The sequence below is a fragment of the Chelonia mydas genome, chromosome 4 (assembly GCF_015237465.2).
Source record: "Chelonia mydas isolate rCheMyd1 chromosome 4, rCheMyd1.pri.v2, whole genome shotgun sequence".
NCBI classification, from domain to species: Eukaryota; Metazoa; Chordata; order Testudines; family Cheloniidae; genus Chelonia; species Chelonia mydas.
This window is the reverse complement of record NC_057852.1, coordinates 62,636,722-62,654,428: the sequence shown is the minus strand read 5'-3', so window position 1 is coordinate 62,654,428 and position 17,707 is coordinate 62,636,722. Positions and strand designations below refer to the sequence as shown.

At 45.3% G+C, this 17,707-nt stretch overlaps 1 protein-coding gene across 1 annotated transcript in view; it reads left to right on the top strand.

The window, feature by feature from the left end:
* PDGFC (platelet derived growth factor C) overlaps window positions 1-17,707 on the top strand; it is a 247,475-nt gene that overhangs the window by 132,847 nt on the left and 96,921 nt on the right. Inside the window, exon 2 of the mRNA XM_007071271.4 lies at window positions 2,468-2,663. Within this exon, the coding sequence (XP_007071333.1) occupies window positions 2,468-2,663 (196 nt within the window). The remainder of the gene's footprint in view (window positions 1-2,467; window positions 2,664-17,707) is intronic.

Below are 17,707 nucleotides of genomic sequence, written 5' to 3'. Positions count from 1 at the left end.
CCACAGTAGCGAGGTTGAGACATAGGCAAAATAGTAGGCCATTACATACTTTGAAAATAGCACTCTCATATAATAATCTCTGATAATGTCATCTTTATTACTGTTGGCTCCAGTGTTTAGTGTGGAAATCTCAGTTTATACCTTATTGAAGAAATGCTCTGTGACTCAGCCAACAAAAAAAACTCACAAAGAGTCTAAATTAGGACATTCCTCATTGCATTTTGTTTCTTTTTTATTATTATAGGTTGTGCTATTTTAGTTGTACACAAGATTGACAGTCATCTGTAAATTGTGTGTGGATGTTCAGTAAAACCACAGTTTTCTTTATCAGTTTTATGCGAGTAGCAATTCAACTTGAAAGAGAATTTACTATTCTTGTACCACAAATAAAAGGCTTTAGTCCTTCAGACTTTAAATTATATTTAATTACAGATTAATTCCTCTGAAATTGTAATGCTCTTACTGTACTCTTCTCTCTGAAATACATTCATTCTAGTTGTCAAAATTTAGCTGTGGATCTAAAAGAAGGATTACAATTGCATTGTAGTTTTCTTCACTATAAACCAATGGGTAAACATTTTACTATAAAATACATAATTGAAAATATGTATTAGCATTTTTAAATAAAAATAAAATATAATAGGAAAAATAGTAAATTGTAAGAGACTATTCCTCTGGAAACAAAATTAATAAATAATTTTCATGAACCAGTATGGCACAGTATAAAACTACAAGAAAAATTTAGTTACTATAATGATCACTATGTACATATGTGCACCACTCCCCTCTACTGGATGGGATATCATACTTGCTTATGTGTGTGATTTTTGTCATCCTCTAGTCCAGAGGTGGGCAAACATCCAGCCTGCGGGACCGTCCTGCCTGGCCCTTGAGCTCCCAGCCAGGGAGGCTAGCCCCTGGCCCCTCCCCCTCTGTCCCCTCTCCCCCACAGCTATGCCACCATGTTGGATAGGGGGTGGGGTCCCGGGGGGGGGGGAGCGCTGTTAGGGGTGGGAGGTCCCGGGAGGGGGTGGTCAGGGGACAAGGAGCAGGGGAGTTTGGATGGGTCAGGGGTTCTGAGGGGGCAGTCAGGGGGTGGGAAGTGGGAGGGGGCAAATAGGGGGCAGGGGCAGGCTGTTTGTGGAGGCACAACCTTCCCTATCTGTCCCGCCATACAGTTTTGCAACTCCAATGTGGTCCTCAGGCCAAAAAGTTTGCCCACCTCTGCTCTCGTCAGTGGCTAGTTCATAGAGGATGGAAATCCTATTACTATAACTAATGAAATTTCTTCTTTATCTGAGGTGTTGGGGACTCTATTTTGGGGGCTACAGGGCTTCTATCTCATAAAATTAAAAAAAATTGTATCTCATAAAAATCTATCCAGTTTTGTCAGCATCTCTTTGCAGTTACTAACTAGTTACAAACTAATGCCTAACTACTGAATATGAATTTATGTGAATTTCAGACCCTTAGAAATAAGATTTGCCTAAATATTGTAATAGTGTGTGTGTGTGTACATCACCACTGTCCAGTGACAAAATGTTTTTTCTTCCTGTGATTCCTTATAGTAGTTAGTTCCCAATTTGAAGTAGGTAATCTTTGCAGTAGGGTTTGGTTGTTGTGTGCTTTAAAGGGCAAAGATAGTTGGTGGTTTATTCATTTCATGGTTCAAATGCTGTTTTATGGTAAGGCAAGCATTTCAGTTTCCAGTGTTTTATGATAGGCTGACACCTGTTAAGATTTTGAGGCAATGACCCCCTACGAGGAGGTTTCACCATTATGTAAGGGTAATATGCTGCTCTAAATTCATCCATAAATGCCTTGCTTCACACATTTAGTAACCTTCTAAAACTATGACCCAGAGTCTTCCCTGTGTTTGGACAGCCCTAAAGCCAGCTTAGTCAGCCACAGGAAGAAACCACCAGTTTAGGGATAACCTCTGTTGGGGTGGAGTCAGTATAACTGCTCCAACATCATCCTTTTTCCTGTGGCAGGCATAACCAGGGCTTTCCTAAACTTCAGTGACCCTTGGTTGTTGTAATGACCTATAGGGGCCATTGGCAACCTGAACAGTTTAAATAGTCCTTGTGGCTGCTTTAATTTTTGCCAGGGGACTGTCCTGGCACACAGCTTGCCTGGGATCGGGGAGCACCTGCTGCAGATGTCCCTCTCCTGAGTTTCACTGTGCTCTCCTCAGCAACACCTGAGGATCTAGGTCTGAACATTTTACTTAGAAGCCAAAAAAAGAAATATGTATTTTCTTCTGCAGTCTGCTATGTTGTTTTTATATAAATCTTCCTAGACCGAGCAATCCTTGCCCACCCTTCCCCCCCCCCCCCCCCCCCCCCCAAAAAACAACCCAAAACAAAACAAAATAAAAGCCTTTGATTGTGCGGGAAACAAACTGTTGCAAAAAAATAATAAAGACTTAACTATATCTGGTTTTGTGTATGTTTCTCTGCTATAGGAGTACAAGATCCCCAGCATGAGAAGATTATTACTGTGTCTACTAATGGAAGTATTCACAGTCCCAAGTTCCCACACGCTTACCCACGCAACACTGTACTGGTATGGAGATTAGTAGCAGTAGAGGAGAATGTGTGGATACAGCTTACTTTTGATGAAAGATTTGGGCTTGAGGACCCAGAAGATGACATATGCAAGTAAGTTACCTAGCTGATATACAACTTGAAGAGGGGATGGTGACAGCTGTGTTGGCACTGATCGAGTTTGCCAAAACACAGCACTTCCACAGTAATAAAATGTACCTTAGTAATATGTTGTCTTCAGACTGATGTTAGAAAATTATCTACGCTTACAGTAAAAAGCTTCCCCCCTTCATTTAATATATAAGCCATAGAATTATGCTGGCATTAAAATGTTTAAACTCTTAGCCTCTCAAAAGCAAACAGGCAGCTTTGAAAATCCAGAACAACATCCCTAACCTCAACCAAAAAATATATATAGTCATATTTGGGGGAATACAGCTTCTGTTTAGAGGTGCAGAGCAACACTACACAGTTCAGTGCAGGAAGTAAAGAAGAAAGTATCTCCAGTTGGTTCTTCAGAGGAAATTTGCATAGGCATATTACCTCAGATGGAATTCTGGTCAAGGCATTAGAATGTAACACCCCTATTCTGATAAAAGTACCATACAATCTTATAATATTCACAAATGGTCAGGTTCTCATTTCTATATGAAAAAGATAAAGTGCCCCTTGACATAAACTCATAGACTTTACGGTCAGAAGGGACCACCATGATCATCTAGTCTGACCTCCTGCATATTGCAGGCCACAGAACCTCATCCATCCACTCTGGCTGAGTTACTGAAGTCCTCAAATCATGGTTTAAAGACATCACATAACAGAGAATTCACCGTTTATGCTGGTTTAAACCTGCAAGTGTCCCATGCTGCAGAGGAAGGCAAAAAACCCCCACAGTCTGTGCCAATCTGACCTGGGGGAAAATCTTTTCCCGACCCCAAATATGACAATCAGTTAGACCTTGAGCATGTGGGCAAGCCCACCAGGCAGATACCTGGGTAAAGAATTCTCTGTAGTAACTCAGAGCACTACCCATCTAGTGTCCTGTCTCTAACCATTGGGAAGTTTTGCTACTGGCAGTCGCTGATGGGCCACATGCCATTGTAGGCAGTCCCACCATATCATTCCCTCCATAACTTTAACAAGCTGTCTTGAGGCCAGTTAGGTTTTTGCCCCCACTGCTTCCCTTGGAAGGCTGTTCCAGAACTTCATTCTTCTGATGGTTAGAAACATTTGCCTAATTTCAAGTCTAAACTTGTTGATGGCTAGTTTATATCCATTTGTATTTATGTCCACAATGGTGCTTAATTTAAATAACTCCTCTCCCTCCCTGGTATTTATCCCTGATGTATTTATAGAGAGCAATCATATCTCCCCTCAGCCTTCTTTTGGTTAGGCTAAACAAGCCAAGCCATGGCACTGGTTTCATAATCATTCAGTGAAGAGTTTCATCTACTGGATCACCAACACAGCTTTCTACAGGAACTGAGTATGTTTAGCAGCCTGATGCTGGTGAAGGTTTGTCCATAGAGAGACTTAGTACACAGCAAGCTGGGTAGTAAATCTACAGTGTGCTAACCTGCCACACACTCAGTCACCATGTGGACCCTGGTACCACACACTAAAAGTTCTATAATACACTTGGCTGTAGGTTCATCAAAGTGGGATTGTGGACATTTTAGTGTGTAGTAGCAGGGTTCACAGTCGGTTACTGTGAAGCAGGCTAGTGCACTGTAGATTTACACCCCAGCTTGCTGTGTGCTTAATCTCCAGGTAGACGAAACTCCTAATTCATAAGATAGACAAGATCACAATGCAGTGGGATATGGTGGCAAAACGGGAAAAAAAAGGCATATATGGATAATGATACTTCAACTGGATTATTTCACCTGAGCAAAATATTGAATATGTCATTGCATTTATGTGTTCATAGACAAATATTTACTAAATAGCTCCTTCTTACTGTGAGCTGTTTACCCTGTGTATTCACTTAATTTGATGCTTTCTTTTAATCTCTCTTGATTTTGTGACTTGTTTTATGTTTTCTTTACCAGTATTTTGTTACAAAATTTTAATTCTAAATGAGGATATTTTTGCACTCATCTTTATTTTGTTCTGTTTGTCTTTTTTCCTCCTTTCCATAACTAATATACAAATGTACACCTCTCTTACTTCTGAAGGGAGTAATTCTTTCCTCTTATAGCAGCCTTATCAGACATACTACATACTGTGCAGCATATGTTTGCTGAAATGCGTGCACTCCCTTTGCACAATATTTTATATGTACATATTTCCAAGTGAAAACTTAGCTTGCTTTTTCTTTTCTTTGCATATGGCAGAGTGAAGTGACAAGTGAAAGAAAATCCAAGTAAGGTGCTTCATTTGTCCACTTGCAAAGAAAAAGTAAGACAAGTTGAAATGTTCTTTTAATTATTTAACTTGACAGCTATTGAGCAATATTTTTCTGGGAGTACACTTATTCTGAGTAAACAGTTATTGAATGCAAACAGATATTAGTGGTGAAATTTAAAAAATCCCAAAGCAAAAGGTGCATTCACAAAAATACTTACAATCATTGCATGCTCAAATTTGTGCATGTTAGAGCTGTCAATTAATCACGGTTAATTCATGCAATTAACTCAAAAAATTAATCATAATTAATCTCCCTGTTAAGCAATAGAATACCAATTGAAATTTATTAAATGTTTTTGGATGTTTTTCTACAGTTTCAAATATATTGATTTCTATTACAACCATGAATACAAAGTGTACAGTGCTAACTTTATATTATTATTTCTATTACAAATATTTGTCTTGTAAAAATGGTAAAAGAAATAGTATTTTTCAATTCACATCATACATGTACTATAGTGTAATCTCTTTATTGTGAACGTGTAACTTACAAAGGTAGGGTTTTTTTTGTTACATGTCTGCCCTCAAAAACAGAACAATGTAAAACTTTAGAGTCTACAAGTCCACTCAGTTCTACTTCTTGTTTAGCCAATCATAAGACAAATAAGTTTGTTTATGTTTATGGGAGATACTGCTGCCTGCTTCTTATTTACAATGTCACCTGAAAGTGAGAAAAGGCGTTTGCATGGCACTTTTGTAGCTAGCGCTGCAAGGTATTTACATGCCAGATATGCTAACCATTCATATGCCCCTTCATGCTTTGGCCACCGTTCCAGAGGACATGCTTCCATGCTGATGATGATCATTTAAAGAAAATGTATTGATTAAAATTGTGACTGAACTCCTTGGGGGAGAATTGTATGTCTCCTGTTCTGTTTTACCCGCATTCTGACATATATTTCATGCTATAGCAGTCTTGAAATTACCTGATGTGCAAATGCTATAGCATTCTTAGCTGATGACCCATCACATGTTCGTTTTAAGAACACTTTCACAGCAGATTTGACAAAATGCAAAGAAGGTACCAGTGTGAGATTTCTAAAAATATCTACAGCACTTGACCTAAGATTTAAGAATCTGAAGTACTATCCAAAATCTGAGAGGGACGAGATGTGGAGCATGCTTTCAGAAGTCTTAAAAGAGCAACACTCCAGTGCGGAAATTGCAGAACCCGAACCACCAAAAAAGCGAATCAACTTTCTGCTGGTGGCATCTGGCTCAGATGATGAAAATGAACATGCATCAGTCTGCTCTGCTTTGGATCATTATCGAGCAGAACTCATCATCAGCATGGACGCATGCTGGAGTGGTGGTTGAAGCACCTCTGGAGTGGTGGTTGAAGCATGACATATGAATCTTTAACGCATCTTGCACATAAATATCTTGCAATGCCAGCTACAACAGTGCCGCGAGAACACCTGTTCTCACTTTCAGGTTACATTGTAAACAAGAAGCGGGCAGCATTATATCCTGCAAATTGTAACCAAACTTGTTGGTCTAAGTGATTGGCTGAAGTAGGACTGAGTGGATTTGTAGGCTCTAAAGTTTTACATTGTTTTATTTTTGAATGCATTTTTTTGTACATAACTCTGCATTAGTACGTTTAACATTCATGACAAAGAGATTGCACTATAGTACTTGCATTAAGTGAATTGAAAAATACTATTTTTGTTTACAGTACAAATATTTGTTATCAAAAATATAAAGTGAGCCCTGTGCACTTTGTATTCTGTGTTGTAACTGAAATCAATATATTTGAAAATGTAGAAAACATCAAAAAATTTAAATAAATGGTATTCTGTTATAGTTTAAAAAAATTAATTGTGCTGTTAATCGCTTGACAGCCCTAGTGCATGCAAACCAGGAAGTTGTACAGGAAATTACCTGATGTGCAAATGTAATTGGTGGTTGTGTAGTGAATGTATATTTTTGAGGGTGTTTTGGCTTTAAAAGTTAGACTTAAGTGCTCAGAGAAGGTGAAATGTAAGCGATTAATTTAATTTCTAAACAAAACAAAAGAGAACAACCAATATTCTGACCTAGTTTAAAATAAAACTTAAAATACTACTACTACTACTAAAACTAAATAAAGGAAGAAGGAGGATATCAACTAACTTATCTGGTGTGAAAGGAAGATAAATAGCTATTTAAGTCAAATTCAGGAAGTATGGAAATGTGATTAACATATTACGATATTAAATGGACCCTGAAGTTGGCAATTGCTACTGAGAATTATCTGCGTGCACTCCAACTGCATTAACTGTTCTGAGTGTACCTGTGTTACCAGATTTGCCCGTTACTTTGGGGCATGCTCATTTATTAGGGTTACTCTTCTGGGGCGGGTGGGCGGGTTGTGTACTTCTATCAATGTACTGCTTGTGTCACTAGTCTTCTCATACGGAGCTCTACTTCTCCGTGCTGCAGGTTCCCTCCCAATGGAGCTATCCTGTAGGACCTAGGTTCCCCAGGGCTAGGTTCTTCCAGCCCCAGAATCAGATGATCACACACACACACACACACACTAACAGAGCGTGGGAGGACCTGAGAGGACCGGGTTAATCAGCACGCCCAAGCTGACCCCTTTTATGTCCCTGGACTCAGCAGGCTGGGTCGAACAGCACCTCCAAGCTGTCACCCTCATTTGCCATCGGTACCGCACCGGAATAGAGCACGCCTGAGCAGGCTGGGTCGAGCAGCACTTTCAAGCTGCCACCCTCATATGTCCCAGGTTCAGCACGTCTCTATCCCCACTTTCATGTTACAATTGTTCTGGTAGTAACCCACTTGATGAGCAGACCCCATAGGATTTTTGGCGCTGCAGGGATCTTTTAGCTTAGGTATGAGGAGCGTTGCTGCAGAGCGAATGAGGAAACCAAAACACACCCATGAGTGTGGGGGAGAGAGAGAGAAGCAACCAGCTTACTCATGAAAGTTATTTATTGCTAGGTAATAACCATAGGGGAGCCAAGGAAACAAAACAGTTATAATATTAAATCTAACTTACATTTGATTATAAAAGTTAGGTTTACAAAACTATAACTGATCATACAAGTCAGGGTCAGAAGGCTGTACCTAGAGAAAGAGAGAGAGAGAGAGAGAGCGCGAGCTGGGTTCTCACCTCTCCATGAAGCTTGAATTGATCAGGGGTCCCAGGTGGTGGTGATAGCTGAGGGTCCGGAGTGCTAGAAACAGGCAGAGCCCCCAGCATGACCAGTCAGGAGAAGTTGAAGTACCAATGCAACTGATGCAGATTTTGGATCCAAGCATCAGAACACTTACTTGAGCATGGATAGGGTTTTTTTTAGAGAAACAACAATGGTTCAAGGGAGAACACTAGATTTGTTTATGTGTAAACAAGGGAGAATACCAAAGTTGTTTTGTTCAGGCTACACAATGGGAGCTGATCATTCCTAGCTTTGGGCAGTGTTCCTTGGAGGGAGCTCACAATGCAATTAGGGAGCTTCATTATTTTGGATACCAATAAAGGATTTATTACTAGAATTGGTCTGATAACTACTGAGCTGGGTTTGTGCAGGCGTGCATTCATTAACATCTGGAGCAGAGATCCCTCATCATGCAATGCTTCCCTGCTTTTCTGGTCCCAGAGTTCCATGCAGTTCTTGCCTTGGAATCTCTGTTCTCTATTCTGTATGCTAATGGAGATGCCTCCTTGTCCCATCTTCAATGCAAATAAGGTTAGGGGAGTTTACTTAATTCTGTCATCCTTATCACAGGGGTGTGGGTGTGTCTCCCATTGCCTTTTCATTGCTTTTTGTAAGACTTTCTTCTGATGCAGATTTTGTTCAAGCAAAGGCTAGGAGGTGCGGGTGGAGAGGTCTTTCATGAGTCAGACAGGTTGGGTACTGCGCCCTGGTTCCCCAAGAACACAGAGCTGCTAGGTAACATCTGTATTGAATGGTGGTGTAGTAAACTGGTGCAGCTTGGAAGAGCTCTGATTGTGTTATAAGGAGATCTGGGTCTGAGCGTGTTATCCCTTTGCGTGTTATCAAAGGAAAGAGATACATATGTAACTTAACGTTTGAGTCTGCCTCATTTCAGTACAGAATTGTATAGGTTGTGTCAATAGCAGGGTGCTGGAGACTTTTTTTTTTTTTTTTTTTTTTTTTGCCATAGGTACTGTCAGTAGTGAAGTGGAATATGAGAGCAGTCTGTGGATTTAATGATAGGTAAGGGAAAGTATAGGTTTAGGTGGTACCCTGAATGCAAGTGTTCAGGGGGTTGTAAAAGGTGGTTGTTAAATTTTACAAATGTGGTATTCTATTTGGGGAGTAGGCTTAGTGTTTGATCATAGGGCAAGTGCAAAGCACTTGTCCATTACAGTGAAAAGGCATAATAGGAGTGGGTGTGTTATGGACATCCTGGGGCATTGCTTAAAAGGGGAAGAGTTAAGGTTGTGTGGATGGTTACCTTAACTCTGTATTTCCTACTTTTCAGCAGTTTGAGTTTTGCTGGACTCAGTGTTCTGGAATGGGACAAGCTATCACTGAGCAACCTTAACTCTGCATTAGCACAGTTTTTTTGCCATTTCATTTTCTAGTTTTTTAAACAGAGCAATGTTTGGTAGTAGGAGCTGGTGGTCATTTAGGAAGTTTAGGTGTCACCTAGATTTGCAGTTGATATGCTACTGTGGTGAGGCAATAATAAGAAACTAAGCTTTTATATAGTGCTTTTCATAAGTAAATCTCAAAGAACTTGACGTCATTATCACCATTTTTAATAGATGGGAGAGTGCGGCACAGAGAAGTGAAGTGACTTGCCCATGGTCAGCCAGCAAGACCGTAGCAGAGCCTAGGAATAATCCCAGTTTATGGCTGTTTCCTCTAGGCCACACGGTTGCTGTGTGATTCCTCAGTGCTCCTCCCAGCTCTTGTACATTTGCTACAGTGAATTGGAGATATTGGTCAAGCTTTGAAATGTTTGCAATGTGCAACTGCTAACAGAGCATGAAAGAGAAATTTTATCCATGGTCTATGTCCCGAAACACTGATAGTTTTATTACATGATTATTATAATAATTTTAAGCGTGCGAGAGAAGACTGGTGTATGTTTCTTCTCCACCCCCTCCCTCACCATTACTTGCAACATGTAGCCTCCCTCTCTCCTTCTAATCCTAGTAAGCCATTAGTTGGCACTACAGAAACCATTCACATGTAAGAAGTTGCTCCTTGGTGCCTCCAGCCCTATGCTGTTGCATATATATATCACAGGTAGCAGCTTAAGGGCTGCACATTACCGTGGTTATGTAGCCCAAGCTTCACACTGAGTTGGGCCCCTCACTCCCCCTACTGACCCAGCTGGTCCTCCTGCCTGTGCTTTAGCCAGGCTTCCCCAGCGAAGTCCCTGGTCCACCCAGTCTGCCCTTCCTCCAAACTGGGCCCTGTCCTCACACATTCTTGCCAGCTCCAGCCATCCCACACCAGGGTGATGTGCATCTTAACTATTCATTTTTGGATTTCAGGTGTTTACATTTCTGTTACCTTTATTCCCTCCACCCCAGATCCCAGCTCATCTGAAGTGGTAGGGAGAGGGGCACACACACCCCAAGAAAAGCAGGATTCCCCAGATTCCAGAACACACAGCAAGGAGGAAGAGAAGCTCAGACCTTTATGGAGGGGTAGGGCTCCCCCAGATCCCAGCGCATACATGGAAGGGGAGAATTCAGGGCCAACAGGCCACACTACCTCTAACCCCCCAACTTCCTTCTCTCCCTGTCACATTCCTCAACACCTCCTGTCTTCCTCTCTCCCACTCCCCCAATCCCTATCCCTCAGCCTTTTACCCGAGCCCCCTCAAACTCTCTTTCCTCCCCTACTACCATTTCAATGTATCTCCCTCCCCAAAATACCCTCATGTCTTGCTGCAGACCCAAACCTCTCTTCCCCTCTTGACCAGGGTGGGTTTCAAAATTGCTAGAATCTGTGAAGTTAATGAAATGCTATTTTGTTGGGGTTTTTTGCCCTGGGAGCTGTATCTCAGGAACTCCTTGCTCAGATGACCCCACATTTGGATCACTAACCCTGCCCTATACTCCCATGAGGCATAGCACAAATTGCAAAACAATCCGTGGAAGCACACAGATTTTGAGTACTAAGAAGAGTCATCTTTTTAAGAGAAAAGTCTTCCCAACCTTAGCTAGAGGAGAGCTGGTGCTCCCTTATAATATTGTAAAAAATTTAAGGGAGAATGGAAGGGAGGGCAGTCTCAAAGCGGCGTTAAGTACTCCGTCCATTTCAGTTAGATGTTTTCAGTGAAAAGAGAATACCCAATGGAGATGAATACAGCCTAAAACAGTGGCTCTGTTCATGTCAGCGAGTGTTCCCTTCCACTTTCCCCAGTGCTGGAGGGTTTCTGGTATGCGTCAGACATATCCATTCTCAGCTCTGCACCCCTGTCTCGCCAGTGTGTTCTCGGTGCATCTGAACATGTGTGTCCTAAGCTTCCCCAGATCTTGGCTTACATGGCAAGAGTAGGGAGAGGGGCTCAGACATACTCAGAAAGGCAAGCCCCCCAGAATCTGGCACACATGGGGGGGGGCAGGAAAGAGGAGTCTCATCCCCACAGATGGGCAGAAGACCCCCAGATGCTGTCACACATGATGGCAGGGAGTGGGGCTCAAACACCATTGTGGTGGACAGGGACCCCCAGATCCCAGCTCAAAAAGGCGGGGGTAAGGAAAGGAACTCAGACCCCCCAAGGTAAGTAAGTCCCCTCCAGGACCTGGCTCACAGGAGAGGGTGCAAGTAAGGGGCGGGGGGTCATGTCCTCATAGATGGGCTGGGGGGGTTGCAGATCGTGGCACATACATGTGAGGAGACTGTGGGGCTGACGGTGCCCCTCCCCCATTGTCCCCCAGTCCTGCCGTCATTCATCCCCATGGCTCCCTTCTCCATGTTCCATCCCTTTCCTTCCCCTCCCAGTGCCCCTAATCCTCATCCCTTCTTTGTGACCTAATCCTGCAACTTCTCCTCCATTCCCACTTACTCTTTCACTCCTAATCACCCTCCCTTCCTAGCAAACATTTGCTTATGTAGTTTTTCAGTGCCTTCTGAATATTCAGATTACATTTCCCCCAAACAGAAATCCCTATTTGACAGAGGCAGATTGGAGCAAAATGCCTGGTTTTTTGTTTGTGTGTTTATTCCAGGGCTCAATTTGAACTCAGTGCCTGGGATGATACTCAGATTTGATGACTATCCTACACTCATCCTAAGAACTACCCAGGTCCTGTGCAAAAGGGGTACTTTTACAGATCGTTAGCCTGCCCCTCTCTCTGCACATGCTCAGTGTAAACCAGAGCGCTCTCCCGTCGACATAATAAAACCAGCTCAACAAGCTACGCTGGCGGGAGAGCATCTCCTACTGACATAGGACTGTGCACACGAATGTTTATGCTGGCAAAATTTATGTCTCTCAGAGGTGTGTTTTTTCATACGCCGGAGTGACAAGAGTTTTGCTGACATAATTGCTAATGTAGATATGGCCTTAGTTTGCCTAACTGGAGAAGCAGCTCTTTTTTTAAAATAACATTTAAATTTGATTTTCCTGAATGGGCTGGTGAGTGCCATGCATTCTGTTGGGGTAACCCTCAAATGTTTCAGACTTTAGTACAGTTATCTGAACCTGTGTTTGATCTCCATCTGTGGGGAAAAAATCATTGCCAAAATGTTAGAGAGACAAAGTGGGTGAGGTAATATCTTTTCTTGGACTGGTGTCTGTTGGTGAAAGAGACAAGCTTTAAACAATCTGTTCCACCTTGTATTTAGCTGTGACACTGTGAGTATATTTCCTAGACCTGAAGAACTCTGAGTAAGATCAAAAGCTTGTCTCTCTCACCAACAGAAATTGGCTCAAGAAAAGAGATTACCTCACCTACCTTGTCTCTCTAATATCCTGCGACCAACACATCTACAAAACACTGCATATTCCCTGTGTGTCAGGCAACTTTAAGAAAAGCTGTTCTTCCCCCCACCCCCAAGAGCTCTATCTGAGGGTCAAATGGCCCCAAATTTGGATCACTGACCATGCCCTGTGCCCCCATGAAGCACACCAAGTTTCAAGGCAATGTGATTTAACCACATGGAATTTAGAGCACTTAGAAGAGCGCAGCGTTAGACACAAAGCTGGTTTCAAATTTAACTTTAGCAGAGCTTTTGCTCTGCTGTAATGAAAACATCCTACACAAGCCAAGTAAATGGCTACAGTAATACCTTTTGGAACTGTGTCTAGCAATTCTAGGGTCTTTCAGTTCTCACGCTAATATGTCACAGTTTATTTTATTAATTAAAAATAACTTTTTTTTCCTTTATAGTTGTTGTGTTTATTTCTGATTAATTTTTTTTTTTTGTAATTGTTCATTCTTCTTCGAGTGCTGCTCATCTCCACTCCTTATTAGGTGTGTGTGCTCGCCACATGCACCGGTGCTAGAAGATTTTCCCTCAGCAGTATCTGAGGGGATTGGCTCTGGTGCCCCCTGGAGTTGCCCCTTCGTGGCATGGTATAAAGGGTGCCACCGACTTCCCTAAGCCTGAGTTCCGTCTTGCCGCCGGTGACAGTCCTGGAACTTCTGCTGCTTCGGCTAGCGTTCTCAGTTCTTGTGAACTTTGAAAACCTGTAATATAGTTGTATATAGTTAGTAGTTCTTAGTTACCCTTAGTAGTAGTTCTCAACTCCTCATTGGTCCCGAACTGGGCTCAGCCAGTGGATGGGGCAGGCCCTGTGATTGCTGCAGACGCCCTGTGTCCGTTAGTGATCCACATACCAGTTGCCTAAGGTGCTTAGGTGAAGGGCACATAAGTGACAAGTGGCGTATCTGCAAGTCCTTCAAACCTAGGACAAAGAAGGAGCACAATATCCATCTGAAAGTGCTCCTGATACCGTCAGCACTGACTCCAGCACCGGAGCAGCTGTCCGACTCTGCACCAAGCACCACAGCCTCCATGCGCAGTGATCCACCAGCGCTGTCCTCGAGCCGGCACCAGTCCCCATCCACGGCTCCACTGGAGAAACTGAAAAAGACTATGAAGGGAAGATCTCCTATCTCCTGTAAGGGAAAGGAGAGAGCTGAGGGCAAGCCACGACCCGTGCCAGGCAGCTCAATGCCCCCATTGGAAACTCGGGCCCCAGCTCAGGTTGAGCGGTGCAGCCCATTCCATACTTCGCCTGCGACCACGGATAGCTATGCAAATCTCTTCAAGTGGCTCAGGAAATCCTGACCCTCCTGGCTCCAGCGGTACCCCAGTCTTGGGGAAAACCCGCGTTGGGACTTATATGTGTGTTCCAGCCTTAGCAACACCATTCCCCATCGAGAGGGGCGTCCCGTCATCGCTTGCCTGCCCAAAGCCATCACGCCTCAGGGCTAGAGAGGCAGGCTCAGCTGAGCCCTCTTCAGTCCCTGCACCAGGGGCACCGATTGAGGGACTCAAGGCGTACCTCACCGGTGGAATGGCGCAGACCCTCTGGGGCACGTGCCACCTTGCAAGAACTCCGGGACTGGCCCTGACCGTCTCCAAGGGCCCTGTACCAATCCTGGGACCGATCCAACACCAGAGACCGCTGATCACAGGGCCATCATCACCCATCTCCAAGAAGGAGATTGTCCTACTCAGGACGATCCTCCTGGCAGCCGGCCCACAGTAGCTCCTGGTCCCGTTCGACATCCCGGTACAGGTCGAGTAGCGTGAGGCATTGATTGCCAGGTATCCGACGCAGATCCGCTGGACGCTGTCGGTCCCTGAGAGCCCAACCAAGACAATCTCGCTTGGACAGGTCAGCTTCGGGATGCAGTGACAGGAACCGGTCAGACAAGAGCCATCGCTCAGCCCAATACTGGTTGCCCAATACAGACCGCTCCGCTCGTAGCTCTGGCTCGGAGCGAGGTTCTCTGACTGCGGGATAAGCCCCAGTACCAGCGGTGCCAACTACATTATCAGCACTGAAACCTACCCCATGGCCCCAAGTGCAGTGGCCGGTGCCATGGTACCCATGGAACGCCTGGGGGTTCACCCAACCTTCCCAGGCTGCCCGATCGGTGTAGAGAGGCCAGCGGCCTCGGTATCCCGTCCCCCTCTGGTGCTTAAGGCTTCAGGGAGTAAGACCCCACAGGTCCAGGAGGACCCAGGGGAGCAAGCGGCTGGACCAGCAATGGACACGGAGTTTCCTATGGCACTTCCATCATCCTCGTCATCGCCAGATGAGGCTATCACTGAGCCCCCTCACCCGGTTCCTCAGGATTATGCCTAGGTGCACCAGGAACTTTTGAAGAGGGTCGCTTCTAACCTGGGGCTTCAGGCAGAGGAATTGGAAGAGCCCTCAAACTCTCTGTTTGATGTCCTCTGGTCCTCGGTGCCCTCCAGGGTGGCCCTACGGTCTCCAAAATCACTGATGCCCTGTGGCAGACCCCCTCTTCCCTGGCCCCTATCTCTAAAAGCACTGAACGTGAATACTTCTTGCCAACCAAAGGGCATGAGTATTATACTCCCACCCAGCCCCCAATTCCCTTGTGGTCGAGGCAGTTAACCACAAGGAGAGGCAGGGACAACCCGGGCCCACCCCAAAAAATAGAGACTCGAGGAGGCTGGATGTTTTCGGATGTAATGTTTATTTGTCTTCCAGCCTTCAGCTGAGCGTAGCCAACCACCAAGGCCTCCTTGGCCGACATGACTTTAGTATGTGGCAAGCCATGGCCAAGTTCGAAGAGTCGCTCCCCGAGGCTTCTAAGAAGTAGTTCTGAGTGATCCTCGATGAGGGCACGACTGCGGCCAGGGCAGCCCTCCAGGCGGTGTCAGATGCTGCCGATGCTGCTGCCCACACCATGGCTTCCGCTATCTCTGTGTGGCGAGTCTCTTGGCTGCTCCTCTCTTGGTTGTCCACTGAGACCCAGCCGTCATTGCAGGACCTGCCCTTCGATGGCAGGGTCCTATTTGCGGAACAGACAGACAGCTAGTTGCATGGCCTCAAGGACTCCCACACCACCCTGAAAACCCTGGGTCTCTACGTCCCAGCCCCAGCACGTAAGTGGTTCAAACTGCAGCAGACTCAGGGCCAGGGAGCCAGCCTCAGCAGGACCAGCCCCATAAACAAGCCAAGGGCTAGAAGCACTGCCCAAGCCACCCGCCTCCACCCTCGGCCCAGTCGGGCTCGACCCGTAATAAGCAGGGGGCCAAACGGTCATTTTTGATGGTGCGCCCAAAGGCGACCTACCAGACTATTCCCTGGATCCATCTTTTCTAGTGTTCTCCAACCGCCTTTCATCTTTCCTCCCAGCTTGGACCGCTATAACTTTGGACTGTTGGGTCCTCAGCACAGTGGAATGTGGTTATATCCTCCAGTTCCTTTCTACCCCCACTTCCCACCCGCCTTCCCCATCCCTCTTCAAGGACCCTTTCACGAGAGTCTCCTCATGCAGGAGGTAAAGGGGTTACTACAGCTGGGTGTAGTGGAAGAAGTTCCTCTCGAATACAGGAACTAGTGGTTCTATTCCTGGTACTTTTTAATCCCAAAGGCCAAGGGTGGTCTACAGCCCATCCTGAACCTGCGAGACCTCAACAAGTACCTACAGAAGCTAAAGTTCCACATGGTTTCTCTGGCGTCTATTATCCCCTCCCTGGATCCAGTGGTATGATGCACTCGACTAGAAGGACGCATACTTCCACATAGTGATCTTTCAAGGACAGAGATGCTTCCTCCTCCTTTATGGTGGGCCCCACCACTACCAGTTTACGGTCTTCCTGTTCAGCCTGGCAACAGCACCGAGGGTGTTTACCAAGAGCATGTCGGTGGTAGTGGCTTACCTCAGGTGCCGGGGTATCCAGATCTAACCATACCTCAACGACTGGCTCATCCAGGGTGGCTCCAGGTCTCAAGTCCAAAGCGATGTTGCGGTGCTTCAAGCTACGTGTCACTCTCTGGGCCTACTGGTGAATGACAAAAAGTCAATGTTAGTGCTGGTGCTGAGGATAGAGTTCATTGGAGCAGTCCTTGACACTACTTGCTCCAGAGTGTTCCTGCCTCTGGAAAGGTTCCACACGTTGGCAGACCTCATCATGGAAGTCTCCACTTTCCCTCCAGCTACAGCCAGGATCTGTCTGCGCCTGCTGGGCCACATAGTAGCATGTACTTCTGCGGTCTGCCGTGCCAGGCTCTGGATTTGGCCCCTGCAACAATGGCTGGCGACAGTCTATTCCCAGTTCCGAGACCCCCTAAAGAAGATGGTTACCATTCCCCAGGTGATACTTACCTTGCTGAGATGGTGGACTGACCGCAGGACAGTCCTGGAGCAGGTTCCATTCAACAACCCTCCTTACTCCATCGTGTTAGTCTCGGATGCCTCAGACATCAGCTGTGGTGTGCATCTCAGCAACCTCCAGACATGGGATGTGGCCCTGGAAGAGGCACGGTTACACATAAACGTCAAAGAGCTCCAAGCAGTCCGGCTGGCATGTGGAGTCATCTTGCTCCACCTGTCAGGCTTCGTGGTACGTATCCTGATGGACAGTACAGTCTCGATGTTCTACATCAAGAGTCAAGGAGGAGTGTGCTCGTTGGCTCTGTATCAAGAGGCACTCCGTCTGTGGGACTTCTGCATCAGCCACAAAATCCACCTGGAAGCTTGTCACCGTCCCGGCGTCCGGAATATGCTGGCAGACCAACTCAGCAGGGACTTCTCCTCTCACCACAAGTGGTCGCTCCATACAGAGGTAGCCTGCATGATCTTCCAGAGGTGGGGAACT